The sequence below is a fragment of the Carassius carassius genome, chromosome 49 (genome assembly GCF_963082965.1).
Source record: "Carassius carassius chromosome 49, fCarCar2.1, whole genome shotgun sequence".
NCBI lineage: Eukaryota > Metazoa > Chordata > Actinopteri > Cypriniformes > Cyprinidae > Carassius > Carassius carassius.
Window position 1 is genome coordinate 7,054,098 of NC_081803.1, and position 17,662 is coordinate 7,071,759.

Sequence of the window (17,662 nt, forward strand, 5' to 3'; positions counted from 1 at the left end):
TGTTTCACCTGGTTCTCCACTTTTGTTCCAGTTCCCAACATCGCACCGGCATTTCTGCAAATACTAAAGGTTCTTTAGAGTTAAAACAGGAAGAAAAAAAGAATCTCATATACTTACAAACATCATTATACACATTGTATACAGGGCAGTATGATCCAAATCTTGCCAGATTACAGGATCCAAATGTATCGCGGATGAACACTTGTAATTTGCCGAAAACAAATTCGAGAATTAAAAAGGGAACAAAAATCTAGATTTAATCCATTTTTTCATTGAACAAAAGAAACATTTACATGGAATTATTGATAATGACCAAGGCAGTGAGCAGTATTGTACTGATGTGCGCGGGGGAGATAGCATAGAGTTTATTTTTTTTTATTTTTTTTTTTTTATAATGAATGGATATCTCTAGGTAAATATACAGAGAGAGTTCATCAGTGGGTCACATGATTGTATTTTATAGCCTGTTCTCGATCAACCGTCTGTCATGATATTGAAAAACACAGTGAGCTACTTTCCTTCTGGCATATGAAGACGTTTGTAGAAGTTCTCTGTGTTTAGTGTCTGCTGCCGGTGGTGTTCCTAGTGGTGTTTCGAGTCTTTAGAAGCTCCTTCGAAGGATTTGTTGATTTGATTTGACTGGTTTTCAAAGATGGTGTGTGATGCTCACATACACACACACTTACAGAGAGAGAGAGAGAGAGAGAGAGAGAGAGAGAGAGAGAGAGAGAGAGAGAGAGATCAATGTCACTTTAGAGAATTTCTTTGATTGAGGTCAGAAGAATCCACCAGATGATTCCTGGAGTTGTAGAGTCAGGCTGTGTTTACAGAACCTGACTGACCAGTGCAAAGGCCAGTGTCAGTATGGCGGCAGAAACACTGATTGAAGTCACAGATGAATGTCTGGCTCTGTTGTTGTCAGCCTGTTGAGAGCCCACCGAGTCAATGGATCCCTCCATATTGGGATTCAGCACATTCTGAGGAAATATTACAAGCTTTTTTTTTTCAGTTCAAGTATTAGGATTATAGGTAATTCCTGTTACTCACTACTCACTAATGTTTAAAAATGGGCATGTTTGTGGTATTTCTATAAAAGCTTATTGGAGACTTTCATAAATGTGTTCGGACACTTAAACTTTGTTAATTTTAACATGATTATCTTTACAATGACTTTGACTTCATGTTTTGGTTGTTGTTTTCCTGAATGATGTCTCTTCCTGGTGCATAATGTCATTAAAGTTAGTCTAAAAGATGTAAAGTGATATTTTGGACACCGGAATCAACTGTGAAATAATTGGCAAGAACATTTAATTAGAAAAAGAAAAAAAATTTAAATATGTGGAAAAAAAATATATATATGTAAATTTACCAGTTTTTCATCTTAGAAATGAGTGCAGCATCATTACAAAGTTAATAAAAAATAAATAAAATGATAGTGATAGTAGACCCATAGTGATTGAATTATGATACAGTGAAAGTAATAATTTCCATCTTTAAGAACTATGCATTTAATAATTTGCCCAGAATACATAGGCCTATCCAGCTAAAGAAAATATTTTCTAAGAACATTTTGCTAATGTTCCCATGAAGCTATGTAAACTTTATTTATGAATGTTCTCTAAACACTCAAAACATACTTTTCTTTATTTGTTTCTTTATTTCTTTGTTTCTTTGTTTCTTTGTTTCTTTCTTTCTTTAGGTTTCACGATCTTTTAATTTTTTGTGGGAATCTTTTTTGTGTATTTTCTGTGAAAGTTCTGAAACAACCAGTATCATAAAAAAAAAAATGAAAAAAATCATTCCATGAATGATGTATACATGCAAATAAATAAAATTGTTTTTTTTCATTTCTTTCTTTTTTTTTCTTTTTGGAGAAAATTTGTAAAGACTAGATAGCTCTGAATGAACATTGTATTGATGTTATTTAAATTATTTGTTCATGATGAACATTTGTTCATAACTTTAAAAGAACCTTTCCAGAAAGTTTGCCAATGTTCTGAGAATCGTTCTTGTTAGGTGGGTAGAAAAATATGATGTTATAAGGTAGGAAAGACCTATAATTATGTTTGATAATTGTGCAGGTGAAACATGTCTTACCTCATCAGCGCATTCAAAACTGCTAGAACACTTCTGCTGACTGTCCTGAGAAAATAGAAATACATATTATTCTTATGATCACATGACCATAACCTGCACACTATACTGTTCATTGTTAATTGTGTCTGGCTGCCCTCTATCCATCATTCTACTGTGATGTACACCTATACATTATTTAATTAATTTATTACATTATTTCCTTTTTGCCTTGGATGGAATAGAATTTGAACAGAGAATCAGCCAGCACAATTATCAAGTAAAGGAATCTTGAAACAAACAAAATCTGATGCATAATGCCTGACAATATTCACCCTAAAATGTCCAAATTGTTTGTGGTTATAATTGCACTCTCAGTAAAAATGTGCTAAAATTTTACATTTAGTACCATGCATATTACTACTCTAAGGTATTAATATACATAATTTTGGTGTAAAGAAGGTAAACAGGTGTTCCATTAAGGTTACTGCCCCAGTGACAAGCTATTGTACCGCTAAAAGTATACTTTTTGCAAATTTTTTCTGACAGTGTAGTTTTAATGACAAAGAAAATCATGATGCTGTATATGTATCAAGTGAAAATCTAACTATTATGGAGACTGATGTGTTTTCTCCCAAGCTGGTGTTATATTTTTTAATGAGATACACACATAATCAGAGACTTGACATTTTTGAGTAGGGCTGCTTATTCAATCAACACATTCCATACTCTCAAATTCTTTACTGTGAACACAAGTTCAATACATTCAACTTGTAAACGCACCAAGTAATTGAGTAGATACGAGCAGCCATTTCAGATAACCACTTTTCACAGATTTACTATTACCCCCTACAACAGTTGCCAGAGACATACATTAAAATAGTTATTTCCCGCACGACTATATGATATTTCTGTCTGTGGAGTTTTCAAAATTTGTTTCAGCATGGATGAGAGAGTAAAGTCATTTTCTTCAGTACCCAGTGGCTTATAACTGAATCCTCAGCACTTAGGACAGAACTGCGAGGCACGAAAGGATGGAAGTGGTCACACTAAGTCATATCTCTATAATGCAGGACCCTTCAAACTCGGATTAGCTGACAAATTAGTGTTTGTGATGACATCACTCATTTACATAGGATTACATAACTGCATGTATGCAAGACAAATCATACTGACATCCATGAAATCAAGGTACAACAATCAACATACACTGTCTAGTTGACTATAGAGACATGATTTTCATGAGCCAGATTCAAAGCTTAATCTTCCATCTGAGTATCAGAGCTCAATATTTTCAGGTATTACAGACCTCATTGGCATGGACAGCATGCTGCTGGTCTGCTCTGAATGGCCCCTGCATGAGCTGAAAAAATGCTCTCAATGTATAAATTATCCACTCTGGATACTGAATTATACAAAAAAGTTCCCTTTCAGTCGGTCACTCTCAATGTCACGTTGGTGACTGACAAATTGGGATATCGCTTCGGTAGACCAATCTACTCTGAGTGTAAACTAAGTGAGCCAATGCACATTGGCATGCAATTATTGCATCCAGCTGCTGCTGATCACAGTGTGAGTGTAATAAGGCAGCAGTTGCAATGCATATTGGCTTTTCGCTTCGGAGGCAAGCGACTGTATTGTTCTGCTCAACTGTGTGTCCAGTCATGAACTATGAGTTCTGTGGGTCTGAGGTCACATTCCGGGCCTGCTCAACCATACAGCCGATGAGCTGTCTCGAGCAATGCTCCAGGGAGAATGGCGACTCAAACCCCAGAAGGTCCAGCTGATTTGGAGATGTTTCGGAGCCACTCAGGTAGACCTGTTTGCTTCTCCAGAGACCTTTCCCTGCCGGTTGTTCAAATTTGCATTTACCCCGGTGAGCCTTCTCGCACAGACAATGTGTAATGTCTGGGAGAAAAAGGAACAAGTCCTGCTAGTTTCACCTTATTGGCCCACTCAGACCTGGACCTGGACCTCACTCAAGTAGAAGTGTTGCATCCTCCTGGGTTTTGGCTCGCTGACAGATAGGGCTGATTTGACAGATTTGTAGGGCTGCTGGCTGGGTAACCGCCAACACGTTCACTAGATTCTATAGCCTTCGTGTAGAGCCGGTATCCTCCTGTGTTCTCACCTCAAATGGGCAGTGGCACTGAGAGGCCTTGGTTAGTGTCGGCTTGCTAAAACTGCTCCAGAGTGTCTGTACTGTAGAACCTGTCAAGATCCTCCATCACCCTAGGCAGCCAGACATGGCAGAACGTCCAGCGCCAGGCCTTCATGGTGAATCTGTGAGAACCGTAAGGCTGGGTTTGATACTGAGACCTAAGCAGTACTTGCATGTGTATAGTCCACGGTATAGCCTTAGAGCCTGTGTTTCCCCGGCAGACTTTTGCCTTCCCAAGAGGGTTACAATCACCTCCAATTTCTCCATATACACCTAAACGTATGCTATATGTGTATTTGGTTCTGAAAACTCCTTCGAGAAGGATGGGGCTTCCGCAGCGTCCCTGATGCCAGTGGAATGGGTACATTTTCCCAGTGTTATTCAATCTCACTTAGTATGGTAGTGCTCTGACAATTGTAAGTGGAACTACCTGTTCCGAGCCCCAGCCTACAGCAAATAGGGGCAGAGGCAGCTCGCACAGGGCACTAGAAGGGGCAACACTGAGTTTTGAATCAAGTTTTAATCATACCATAACCACAAAAAAATATCAGGCAAAAATCTGGCATGACAGTCAGACTGGTGGTAGGCGGAGATTTGTCTCCTAGTAATGCAAGCCTATCAGGGAGCTTCTTACAATTGCTTACAAAAGACTCATGGTACACAATCAAAGTACATTGCACACGTGACCCAACTGGTATGGAAAATATTTCCATACTCGTTCGCTTTAAGGACAATTATCAAGTCACAGGGCGACTTCTTTGCATGACAACAACTAAAAAAGGGGATGTCCAGACCCTGACCAACACAAAAATTACAGAGCTTGAAAAGAATGGGCTCAGTACTTCTAAAATATGGAGCCAGGTATATGACGGGGCCTGTCTCATGGAAAAAACTGAGAAGTACAGAAAATTTTGCAGGACAGATTAGGAAGAGTGATTCCGTACGTCATTGCTTCAATCATCAGCTTCATTTTGTGGTAGTTCATGCAATATCCACAGAGCCTGTGGTTGAAGACTTCTTTAATATGTGTAACTTGCTTTATAAATTCATAAAGAGGCCTACCGTTGCTGTCTTGTACAAAGGGCAGCATCTTAAGAGATTACTTGAACAGCAATGGACAGGGCATCTTCAAATGGTCAAAACAATTCCTGAAAACAATTACTGAGTTATTAGCCGAGATCAATGGAAACTGCAGATACGAGATGGAGGTGTGCATGGAAACAGCTGGCCTGATTAGTGAAGTATCAGAGATAAGCTTCAAGTTCTTTGCCCAAATGGTGTGTAAGATTCTACCCCTTACGAAAGGAAAATATATTTACCAATATATTTCTTAAAATATATTGTGATATATTGTAATACATTATTTTCCCTTTTTATTTTCTAACATATTATATATTTGAATACATTTAATAATATATTGATGATACATATATTACATAATATATGGCAAAATATACAAATGATTGCCGCTTTCAATATATTGCAATATATTGGAAAAAATAAATATATATAAGAATATATGCCTAATATATTACATGATATTTTCCAATATACTGCAATATATTTTTGTTTCATAAGGGACAGCTGCTTGATGTTCCAAACAAACTGATGCAGTCAGAGGACATGGACCTTCTAAGTGCAGTCAAATTAGTTACATGTGGTTTAGAATGACTTAAGAAATTGCGCAGTGAATCTGACTTCTTAGAGCAGTGGAAGAATCCTGACGACACTGAAATGCCAAGACCTCCCAAATGAAAGCGGACCATCAACAAAGGTCTTCAAGAATATCTGCTGGTGGAAAGCATTGGCCAGGCTTAAGGTTTTGGGAAATCAAAAAGAGCTCAGATGATTATACTACATTACTTTGGATGCTGTGATTGCAGAAATCTCTGAGCGCTTAGGAGAGAGAAATCGCAAGTTAATTGAAGCTCTTTCAGCTTTTGATCCAAAGTATGACAGCACATTCTTGGATGCGCAAGTCGTACAAGATATGAAGCTTGAAGCTATACCTAGTGTACTCGCTGCAATGAAATGTGACATTTGGAGCATCTACAGCTACATACGAAAACTTGTTTTCTACCCTGAAAAATTTGTTCACGGACAATCGAAGGAGCATGCTACATCAGCGAAAGGCCCATTTAGTGCAACTGACAATTGAAAGAGACTTGACAAGAAAATTTTGGGATGAATGGAAAGATACTCTACTGAGAAGGTTCAATGAGAGTAAGACTTCAGCTGTTCTAGCAGGTTGTTGTTCTTTTATTTATTATAGAATTCATAATTTGTTTATAACGTCATATTATTTTAATCGTGACTTTTAAAAAAATGTTTGCGTAAAGTTTGAACCAGTTCTGATATGCATCGGGCCAATGCAAAATCATAATACATTTTTCTTCTTTGCGAATAGTGACAATAATTATTAATACTAATCACATTGTTTTATAGGCAAAAATAAATTATACTGATACCAAACGCCTACTGACACTCACTCTATGTAGGTTAAAATGTTCTAGCGCCGGGACTGGATTCTGCATCCCTCAATTATTTTAATAATTGTAATAGATGATGTCCTCAAGGTTTGGCCTGGATTTAAGCATGATTAAATGGATTTTGTGTGTTTCGCTTTTGTACATGCACAAAGCAGCGATAAAGGTTTTAGCACCAATATTGACAATCAGGGCAATTTTGAAGCTATTATGCCACGTACAGGACTAACCAAACTGAATGCAGGTTTACAGAAATACCAGCACTATTGCCCATTACACTGACCAAAAAAAAAAAAAAAATGATAATGAATGTGTTTTATGACTTTTAAAGTGAACAGTTCATTTTCACTAACGTGAGGGTTGCCAGATCTGTGTAAACAAACCAACCCATTGGACAATCAAAACTAGTCTGATGACAATAAAACTGTGGGTTTACATTTAGAATAACTGAGTCATTGGAGTCATCTCATTGTCAAAAAGTGAAAACAATAATAATAATAACCATGTGCATACACATGATTATTGAACGTCTCTAGGTTACGTATGTAACCCTAGTTCTTCGAGGGAACGAGACGCTGCGTCGAACAACGCTTTGGGGAACGCATTTAGCGTGAGCAACTCTGGATATCATATCCAATCTGTCTTATAGAAGAGCGTGACGTCACTGGCGGGGTGACGTAAGCGACCAGGAAGCTATAAAGGCATGAGCCGTGCAGCTGGCTTCAGCTTCGAGTACCAGCAAGCGCCGGCAGGGGTGCCGGGGGTATGGCCTCGAGACGCAGCGTCTCGTTCCCTTGAGGAACTAGGGTTACATACGTAACCTAGAGACGTTCCTCTTCAGGAACTCGAGCTGCGTCGAACAACGCTTTGGGGAACGAGTACCAACGCTGCCAGACTACCAAACCCCTGCCTAGTGTGTATCCGAAGAGCACAGCTTAGGACGAGAGGACTGAAGTGCCTGGAGTGACTGGCATGTCTAAGCCATAGAATCTTGTAAAAGTAGGAGGCGTGGACCACCCTGCAGCATTGCAGATGTCCAGCATGGACACACCTGCTAGAAAGGCCTTGGGGGCCTCCATACCATGTGTAGAGTGAGCCTTGGCTCCCGACAGCGGGGGACGACCAGAGGACTCAAAGTGCCGTTGATAGTCTCAACTATCCAACAACTAAAGGTCTGCTTAGAAGCAGGAAACCCATCTTGGGGGGACCACAGCATACAAGCAATTGGTCTGTTTTTCTCCACAGGGCAGCTCCGTGGACGTATGCATCCAGCGCTCGAGCTGGACACACACAATTTAGCTTCTCTTGGTCATGCTCCCGAAAGGGAGGAGGACAGAAGGCCTGCAGCACTACAGGTTGTGGTGTGATAGAGGGCACCTTAGGAACATATCCCGCTCGAGGGTATATGAACACTTTGGTCATCCCAGGTGCAAAATCAAGATAGGTAGGGGCCACTGAGAGGGCCTGTAAATCTCCTACTCTCCTCAGAGAGGTAATGGCCAACAGAAAGGCAGTTTTAAGAGTCAGATGCCTGCGAGATATCTTGAATCGGTTTGAATGGAGATTTGCAGAGAGCCTCTAACACCACACCCAAGTCCCAGGGGGGAACACAAGACCGTACTGGAGGTCTAAGCCTTAGCGCACCACGGAGGAAACGTGTAACTAAGGGGTGTCTTCCCAAAGACTGGCCATCGAGAAGGGCGTGGTAGGCTGCAATGGCGGCCACGTAAACCTTCAACGTGGAGTGGGTCAACCCTGCAGAGAGCCTGGCCTGTAGGAACTCCAGAACTGTACCAACTGGGCAGTTTGCTGGGTCTAGCTGGCGGTCTCTGCACCATGAGGTGAAGAGTTTCCACCTCAAGGCATACAGTTTCCTCGTTGAGGGAGCTCTGGATTGGAGGAGGGTCTCAACAACCTCGGTTGAGAGACCAGCTGCTAATAGTTGTGCCCCCTCAGGGGCCACACCACAGCTTCCACAACTCCTGGCGAGGGTGAATTATCGTGCCCTGCGCCTGTGAGAGTAGGTCTGTCCTGATCGGTATCTCCCATGGAGAGCCGTCGGGGAACGAGCTGTCTCATGTACAGCAGGCCAAGAGGTATCACGTTGGATGCAGCTGCCATCAGACCCAACAATCTCTGAAATTGTTTGACAGTGAGTGACTGGCCTTCTTTGACTCTCTCTACTGAGATGAGGATCGACTCGATACGAGCAGGGGACAATCGTGCCTGCATCGCGGTCGAATCCCATACTACGCCTAGATAGGTGGTTCTCTGAACCGGAGAAAGTATGCCAAGCCGCAACCTGCTCTGACTGAGCTAAAATCAACCAATAGTTGAGAATGCAGATGTCCTGCATGCGCAGGGTAACCAGAGCCGAGTCTACACATTTTGTGAACGTGCGGGGTGAGAGTGCAAGGCCGAAGGGAAGTACTCGATATTGGTAGGCTTCGCCCCCGAAAGCGAACCTCAGAAACTTCCTGTGTTGTGGAAGGATGGATATGTGGAAGTATGCATCTTTGAGATATATTGTGACAGACCAGTCCTCGGACCTGATGTGACCTATAACATGCTTGATCGTGAGCATTTTGAACTTCAATCTCATAACTGAACTATTTAAGACCCTCAAGTCTATAATCGGACACAACCCCCCATCCTTCTTTGAAACTGTGAAATACCGGCTGTAGAACCCGGACTCCCTGTCTTGAGGAGGGACCACCTCGATGGCCTCCTTCTCTAATAGGGTTTTCACTTCCTGTTCCATAACCAGACCCTGCCTGGGGCCGACTATCGTCGGAATGACCCCGTTGAATATCAGCGGTGCCGAGCCGAAATGAATACGGTAGCTTTTTCTACTGTGTGCAGGACCCATTGAGATACATTTGGCAGTAGTTTCCACGCTGCTAAATAATCTACTAAGGCAATCAGTCTCTCGAGACTGACCTCTGGTGTAAGAGGCCCCCGCAGGGGCAGCGAGCGTCTCAGCCCCGCTACGCGCACGGGCGGAAAATACGGAGAACGATGCTCGCTGGGGACCGCTGCGCCCTGGAACACTGGCAGGGTCGGCAGACCGGCCCCCAGAGGGCGCTGAGGCGAGACGGGCACCGTGTAATGCGGTGTTTGCCGCTCTAACCCAGTAGGGGCCACCCTCTGCAGTCGTGACTGAAACGTGTCAGGACTTCTTAACCGAGGGCCTCACAGCCTGAAGTACGGCCCTCAGATCCGCCTTAGGCTGGGAAAACCCTGGTTCTGAGCGTTGCTTCAGCCTCCGGTCCCGACGCAGGGGGAGTGCGGGCGGCAACGCTCTGACTATAGACTGAGAGGGCTGCTCCCGCCCAGCAGCCCCTCCAGTATATATAATTTCTCAGAGTAAGATAAATGTCATTATATTCCTCAGAATTTAATGCAAACAAACAATCAGACGAGTAAACACGGTCTGCCTTGTTGGTATAATTCATATCTAACTTCTCATAGTCAGATAGATACTGAATTTAATTCCTCAGAATTAATGCAGTTAACCAATCAGACGAGTAAAGACGGTCTGGTTTTGGTAAGATTTACTTCAAAACTGAAAATGATGTAATACACGCGTTGTCTCGGCAACACGCGAGCCGCTTAGTCACACAAACAATATTAATCTCCTCGGAGATAAGTAACTGCAGCTGCGAGTTCACAGACGGGGAAGGAACCGCTGCGTGTGCTTCCGAACCTCGAGAATGAACTCTAAATCTAGGGAATACGGGTGGAGATAGGCAGAGCCGTCTTCACCCCATCCTTAGATATGCGAGAAGCACAGTCAGCCCCCTTATTTTTTTCCGGAGAGCTGACTGCGTGAGCTGCGCTCCTCATTAATGCTGCTCGTTATACAGTTAGGCATAATATTGCTTGTGAAACTGCTTGTCTGTGTAACTGATGCTTATGCAGCTTATGTTTGTGCAACTGCGAGCTCATCGACGCCCTCCGTTTCAATCTCCTCGGAGAAAAAAAGGCTGTGAGTCACGGCCGTCACTCGGGGAGAAGGACCGCAGCACTCAGGCTTCCGCACCCGGAGATCGGGCAGATCTGGCGGGTGAGGTAGGAGATAGGGACGCGCCCGTCTCCATACCCTCCAGCAGATCTTATCTGCGAACCCAATGACTGCAGGCGCCGCTCCGCCTCGCCGAAAGCGGGACCGACACCGCAAGGAACGCTGGCGAAGATTCCCCCTCGAGAGAGTCCTCCGGGATCGAAGCGTCCACACTGGCTTGTACCATTGCAGGCAGTCGGCTCCCTCAAGAGCCGAAACAGCATGCCTCGATCCGAGGCAGACCGCGCACAGACCATGTATTCCCACTCGTGATGAACACACAATCTGAAACGCGATCTGGATTCGCCTTTCAGATGTCTCGTCTTAACTTTGCTCTTTGACTATTGCTTACTCTTTGAGGAGCTAATAGTGACAAACAACAATAAATAAGACTGACAAGACAGAATGACATGCACACACAGAGCGCTTGTTGAAATACGCGAAGCTGAAGCCAGCTGCACGGCTCGTGCCTTTATAGCTTCCTGGTCACTTAAGTCACCCCGCCCGTGACGTCACGCTCTTCTATAAGACAGATTGGATATGATATTCAGAGTCGCTCACGCTAAACGTGTTCCCCAAAGCGTTGTTCGACGCAGCTCGAGTTCCTGAAGAGGAACTACTTTTTACAAGAAAAACTTGGACTTAAAAATTTACTTGCCATTTCTTTGCAGTTATTTGTGAATTTTACTAGCACTTTCAGAGTGAAAACTGTTTCTACACCAAGCTTTTTTCAGTGTAGCCCAAAAACTAGCCCAAATACCATAACTAAAATTATGGCACTCCCACACTAGAAATACAGTTTGAAAGACATGAAATACTTGAAAAACATTGTACATTGGTAGAATATAAATTTGGCTGAGTAAAATAATCCAATATAAACATTGCTGTGAAATATAATTAATGCAATATGTCACACCTTTAACCAGAGAAAAATAAAAATTACACTATTGGTTGAACTGTTGTTGTGTCAGGTTGGTTGGGATTCTTAAACAAACTACGTTTGGAAAACACCTCAGCATGTCAGTGTTTACACTTTTTGAGTGAAATAAACCTGCAAATAGCTTATTTATAAATGTCATTGCATACTGCACTCTCAGAAAAAAGGTACAAAGCTGTCACTGGGGAGGTGCCCTATAACATTCAAAAGCTAAAGGAACATTTTTGGAACTAATTTACAGTGTTTAGGGTAACACGAGTTACGTAATCAGATTAGATTTTCCCAAGTGACTAATAAAGTAATGCAGTCTTTTTCAGATAAGTAACACAACTGTTTTCCCAGTTCTCCTGTCCCCATGTTGAGAAATCGGTGCAGAGACAGGCTAAGCTTTATTAATTTCACTTTTAGTGTGAAAGTGCCTTTACAGTTAGCAATAATATAACTTTTTTATTATTATTATTAATTAAAAATAAATAAGCAAACCCAGCTCAGGTGACAAAAAGTAACACAAAAGTAACATAATGCATTACTTTCCATAAAAAGTAACCAGGTAATGCAATTAGTTACTTTTTTTATGGAGTAAAGCAATATTGTAATGCATTAAAAGTAACTTTCCCCAATACTGCTTATTTACCCCTAAATGGTTCATCTTAGTACCTAATGTATACATATTAGTACTTTTTGTAAAAGTTTACCGCCTTTATAACAAGCTTCTACCTTTTTTTTCCAAGAATGTAGGCAAATAGGAAAAAGTATTTTAATATTGAAAAAAAAAAACAGCACACTTCATCTTTAAATTCCTTAATTTTTTAAGCCTTGGAGTCACTGGGTAATAATAGAGCACAATGCAATGAACAACGCAAATTTTAAGACCTACCTGAAGGTTGGCACATGTGGAGAAAACACATGACCTGTCTATTTGCTTGACATCATTTGAGTTAATGACATTTTTGGTGATGATAGCTGGTTGCAGATTGGACTGTACTGATGGGGCTGCCGACTGAGACTCCGTGATGGGAACAAGACCCGCATCCGTGCCATAACCAAATGCCTGGATAGCGTTTCCTGCACACCAAAACACATGCACACATATGCAAATTAAAACACATGCATGAAAAGGCCAAAAAAAAAATTATATGTGGGAAAAAAAGACCCCCAGCAAAATAGATCACATTCCTGTAGACAGGATTTCTCAGTAATGTGCTATTTAGGTTAAGCCCATAAGGATGGCTGTTCAGGCCGTGAGCCATGAGTTTACATGAGGTTTCATCTCCACTCACTCAGGCAAGTGTTCTCTCTGAAGTCTCGGAGGAAGGCCTCGCACTCAGCTTCGTGATTTCTACTGCCTCGACAGCCACACCAAGGGGAAATGGTGATGTTGGTGTGGCTTGCATCCACATAGTTTGGAGTCACATCTGATCCTGTAAGGCCAAGGGTAGAGATTCTCATAAATATGAATTAGGTGGGAAAATGTTGGTTTATAGATCTCACTGTCTGCAGTATAATGTGCTGTTTGGCTGAGTATAATGGCCAGAGGTTGTTGGTCTGCTCTCTCCAGGATTCATTTTAGGTAAAAGGCTCAAAGGATGCAATTTAAAAGTTTATCTGATGGGTTTTAGGCCTTATTTACACAGTAGAAGTAGTAATTATTTCATTTTTTTTTTTTATTAAAAAGGCAAATATACATTAAAATAATAAATTTGTGCCTCAGGTCCAATGTTCCCTCTAAACTGCTCGCCTCTTATGTTGAGACTATGCAGAATAAATAATATACCGTGCTCAGGACAGACGCAAAAATTAGTTGGTGAAAGGTTGAATACTATTGAATATGAAATAATTGCAATGCTCGGGGAAACCGCTAAAGTTATTATAATATACAATTATAATACTTGTGTAACTACTCATGTAACCATCTTTAAATAGGGAAAACATGGAAGTGTTTGGTGGCTTCTAAATTCATCCCTGTTTGGATCCTAAGGAATGACTGGTGCTAAGCTAAATGCTAGCATAGTTGCGCCGCACACCAGAGTGATTGAGTGCATGCACTGAGATGGGAGGGGTACGTACAACTCGTCTAAGTTGAGGGAAGAACATAGTGGAATAGAGGTCCCCTTCGGTACCAAGATCAGTGAATTTGCGCTGGGGATTTGGAAAGGTTATGACTTTAGTATAGATTTTGTTTTGACACACTTAGTTCAAGGCTCTGTGTTGGTCCTTTGCACTCATGGAAATATTAATACATTTCAGTGTTTGATTTTAAGGACGTTTTCAGGAAATACAACAAATAGGTTGTATGTAAATTGTTTTGTTAAAATTAAGGTTTCATTCAATTATTATTCTATAACATCTTGTCTATCATCTCTGAAAATATCTTGGCAAAATTAACTTTTTTTAGTGCAGAGAAATAGCGATTTATTGCAGCAAGCAGAAAATACTTGTCTTTCATGTTAAGAACACACTGTGAAGGTGCTTTCTCTAAACACCACTAAAACAGTTAACCTATCAAAATAAATCAAGTAACATATATGATAAATGTGTATCAATACACATTTTGCGTTGCCAGTCCTGTGTTAACTATGCCATGCAAAGTTTTTATTTATTTATTTAACTATCGTGAGAGGTCTGAGTGCAAGAACACAATGCAGTCTGAAGCTGCTCACTTAGACAATCTTGCTCGTCTCTGTCTGCTCAATCGTGGTGATGTCAGTGCCCTAACAGATGTTATAATGGACTATTTCACATCCAGAGATGAAGGATCATATGATGATGTTACTAAAGAGGAGGAATCCGATGACAGTCTGTTATATGCACAGGTACGCTGCGCTCACTTTTCTAACTACAAGGTACACTATTTGTGCTATCCAAACATACAAGGGGTGATCAAAAGTTCAAAGACTATGCTCATCATGTTAAAAAACAGAAAACTGTCCTTTACAGGGTAACGTTAGTCTGTTTGTGTAATGTTGCAGTATAGTGCTCCTGACAGACAGTGATCGTTAAGTAGACGTGAAAGTCAAACCCGTCTCACTTTAAACCCGTTTTTCTCAAAATTCCATTTTGGAAAAACATAGCAATCAGGCAACTTCAGATTGACATAACTTTTGTTACGTTCCAGCTTTGGACAAAAATGAAAACAGTTTTGGAAAGGACTTGAACTCCACTTTCATAAGGTATCAAAACCTAAAAATTTTAAAATTTCATATATATAATATATGATAAAACGGTATTACACATATTGTACATTTATATATAGTTGCATTCATATTTTAGGAAAGGGGACCCCAAAGGGATTGTTATATTTAGTGTCCTGGGCTTAAAAACATTTGAATACCCCTTGCCTTCATCTGTTCTCCTGTTCTATATAATCTTTCTTAAAAGTAAAATTCCTGGTGCATCACTAATTCAAATTTAAACAATGAAAAAAGGCAAAATACATGTTCCAAACAGTCAGTCCATTAAAATGCATTTCTGAATTCTTATTACTGCAGTGAAGCAGATTTTTCCGAAAATCACTCACCAATGAGTCCAACGTAGGACACCAGACAACCATGGTAGTTATCATTAGGACAGCTTGTTATTGAATGTGGTGTCATCTGGCAATTCATGTGGAAGTCTGCCAGCCTGGATCTAGAGCAAAAACAAAAATTATAGAAATGAAGGCCTGAATTTTTTATTTTTTTTTGCACATTTGACAGAATAAGATTTAGATGCACGCTTGAATAAGCTACTAGTTTTTCTATATTTATAAAACATGTTTACAGTATATGGCACTGAAGAAAGGATGGAATTGTACATTGTAAGACAAGGTACATGTAAAATAAGGTAAAATAAAAATAAGGTGCTCCAATAGTCTGATGCTTTTGGATCAAGTTATAGGGGAATGATTATTTCTAAAGTTATTAATCGCCACGGCTACATCTGCAATCATCAATGCTCTAACATCCAAGATTGAAAAAAAAAATGCAGCAGTTAATGTGCAATATGAGATGCATTCTGTCAGTCCTAACTAGTGTCTAGTGGGATTCCAATTCAAGGCCATTTTCTGCTCGACTCCATGTAGTATTTCTCCAAGTCAAGCAATCTGCCTTAAACAGCCTCTTCCTAGGGGGTTATATGCATTCAGAAACAGATTGATCCAAGTACTAGACCTGAGGTGGGCAGGGGGTCACATTAGTACTTATTCTAGAGTAAGAACTCTCTTCCCTAGCACTTTACACACACATAATAGCCCCGCGCATACTTCCCTCAAATAACGCCAGCGAGATGGAGATCTCAGGCTTGATGACCTCCTGCAAGACCTTGATTAATAGTGAATCATCCTACACGGCAGTATCACCCCTGACTCACCAACTCAGCTACGGTGTGCATATTAACCAAACCATTCTTGCTGTTGGGTCCACAGGTGTTGCCTACTGGGTGTTTACCTCCCAGAAAAAAGAATGGTATCTGCATCGCTCTTATGGGCCTTGGGCGAAAAGGTCATCCTTTCTGCTCTGCTTTATTGACATGGAAATGGATGTTCTTCTAATGTATGTTGTACTGTATTTTCACCTCAAGCTTAATATCTATATAACCACTACCAAAAAAGACAAAGGCAGCAAGGTATGTAAAATCAGCAATCAATGACTGACACATGCTGATGAGACTGCAATCCAAAGTGAACCGTTGTGAAAGGGCAAACTGAAGTGCTCCCAAATAATGGCACTAGCAGTTCAAAGATATTATTCAATTATTTAAGTTCCCAACTACATCTTAAATAACAAATTTAAGATTTATTTTACACATTTTATCCATACATTACCATTTCAATGTTTGGAATTAGTAAGACGAAGAAAAAAAAAATCATCATGGAATTATTAAACTATTAAATTATTAGATCAAAATTTATGGTAAAAACATTCCCTCTTATTTAAAATAGATGCTGTTCTTTTGAATATTTTATTCATCAAAGCAGCCTGAAATAATTTACCACAGTTAACATAAAAATATGAAGCAACACAACTGTTTTCTGCATTGATAAGCAGCAAATCAGTATATTAAAATGATTTCTGAAGGATCATGTGACACTTAAGATTGGATTAATGATGCGGAAAATTCAGCTTTGCACCACAGGAATAAATTACATTTACATATATTTAAATAAATAAAAAAGTTGATTTAAAATGTAATATTTCACAAATTCACTGTTTAGACTGTAGTTTTTAACAGATAAATGCAGCCTTGGAGAGCATAAGGAACTTATTTCAAAGCATTAAAAAATATTTGAACAATATTGTATGTAGAAAACAAATATGGGAATCAAAGAAAAACACAGTTAAAGTCATAGAAATAAAATATGGTTTTTCTCAGGATCCTGTCAAAATCTTAATTTTTTATCTTATCTCATCAAAAAAGCAGGATTTTTAAACTAACATATGTAAAGTCATTTTAAGGCCACTGAATTTTTTTTTTTTTATCATGAACTCAGCATATCACCTCACTTAGTTCAAGTTCTGTGCAGAGATCATGAATATTCTATCAGTCTAACATCATGATTCAACCCCATGAACTTGGGACAGCCATGTCCTGAAGCAGGTTTGTGAAGCTCGTAGATGTGGCAGTAAATATTCTTGATGGCTGTTTTTACCTTTAGGAGCTTTTTCTATTGCATCCGACCCTTAAAAATACTCCCATTCTTTAAATCCAGTGTATTTAGGTCTATTCGTTGGCATTTATTTCTTTGATTTGAAGAAAATCAGTTTAATGTGAAGTGTTTAAAGTCTGTGTAAAGCAATATTAATATTATATATATATATATATATATATATATATATATATATATATATATATATATATATATATATATAATGTCCTCAAAAATATGTTAATTAAACAAGTGTTCTGGGTCTGAGGAACATTCATACAGATGCATAATATGGTTGTATGATGTGGTTTGAGTTTTT

General features: G+C 40.0%; 1 protein-coding gene across 3 annotated transcripts in view; it reads right to left on the bottom strand.

Moving 5' to 3' along the window:
* Positions 1-734: 734 nt before the first annotated feature.
* Positions 735-17,662, bottom strand: part of LOC132132161 (GDNF family receptor alpha-2-like) — an 87,246-nt gene continuing 70,318 nt past the window's right edge. For all 3 annotated transcript variants that reach the window (XM_059544463.1, XM_059544462.1, XM_059544461.1), the window contains 5 exons: positions 15,238-15,347; positions 13,001-13,141; positions 12,598-12,785; positions 2,098-2,142; positions 735-977 (listed from right to left, as the gene is read on the bottom strand). In XM_059544463.1, coding sequence (XP_059400446.1) covers positions 825-977; positions 2,098-2,142; positions 12,598-12,785; positions 13,001-13,141; positions 15,238-15,347 — 637 coding nt within the window. In that variant the 3' untranslated portion in view covers positions 735-824. The remainder of the gene's footprint in view (positions 978-2,097; positions 2,143-12,597; positions 12,786-13,000; positions 13,142-15,237; positions 15,348-17,662) is intronic.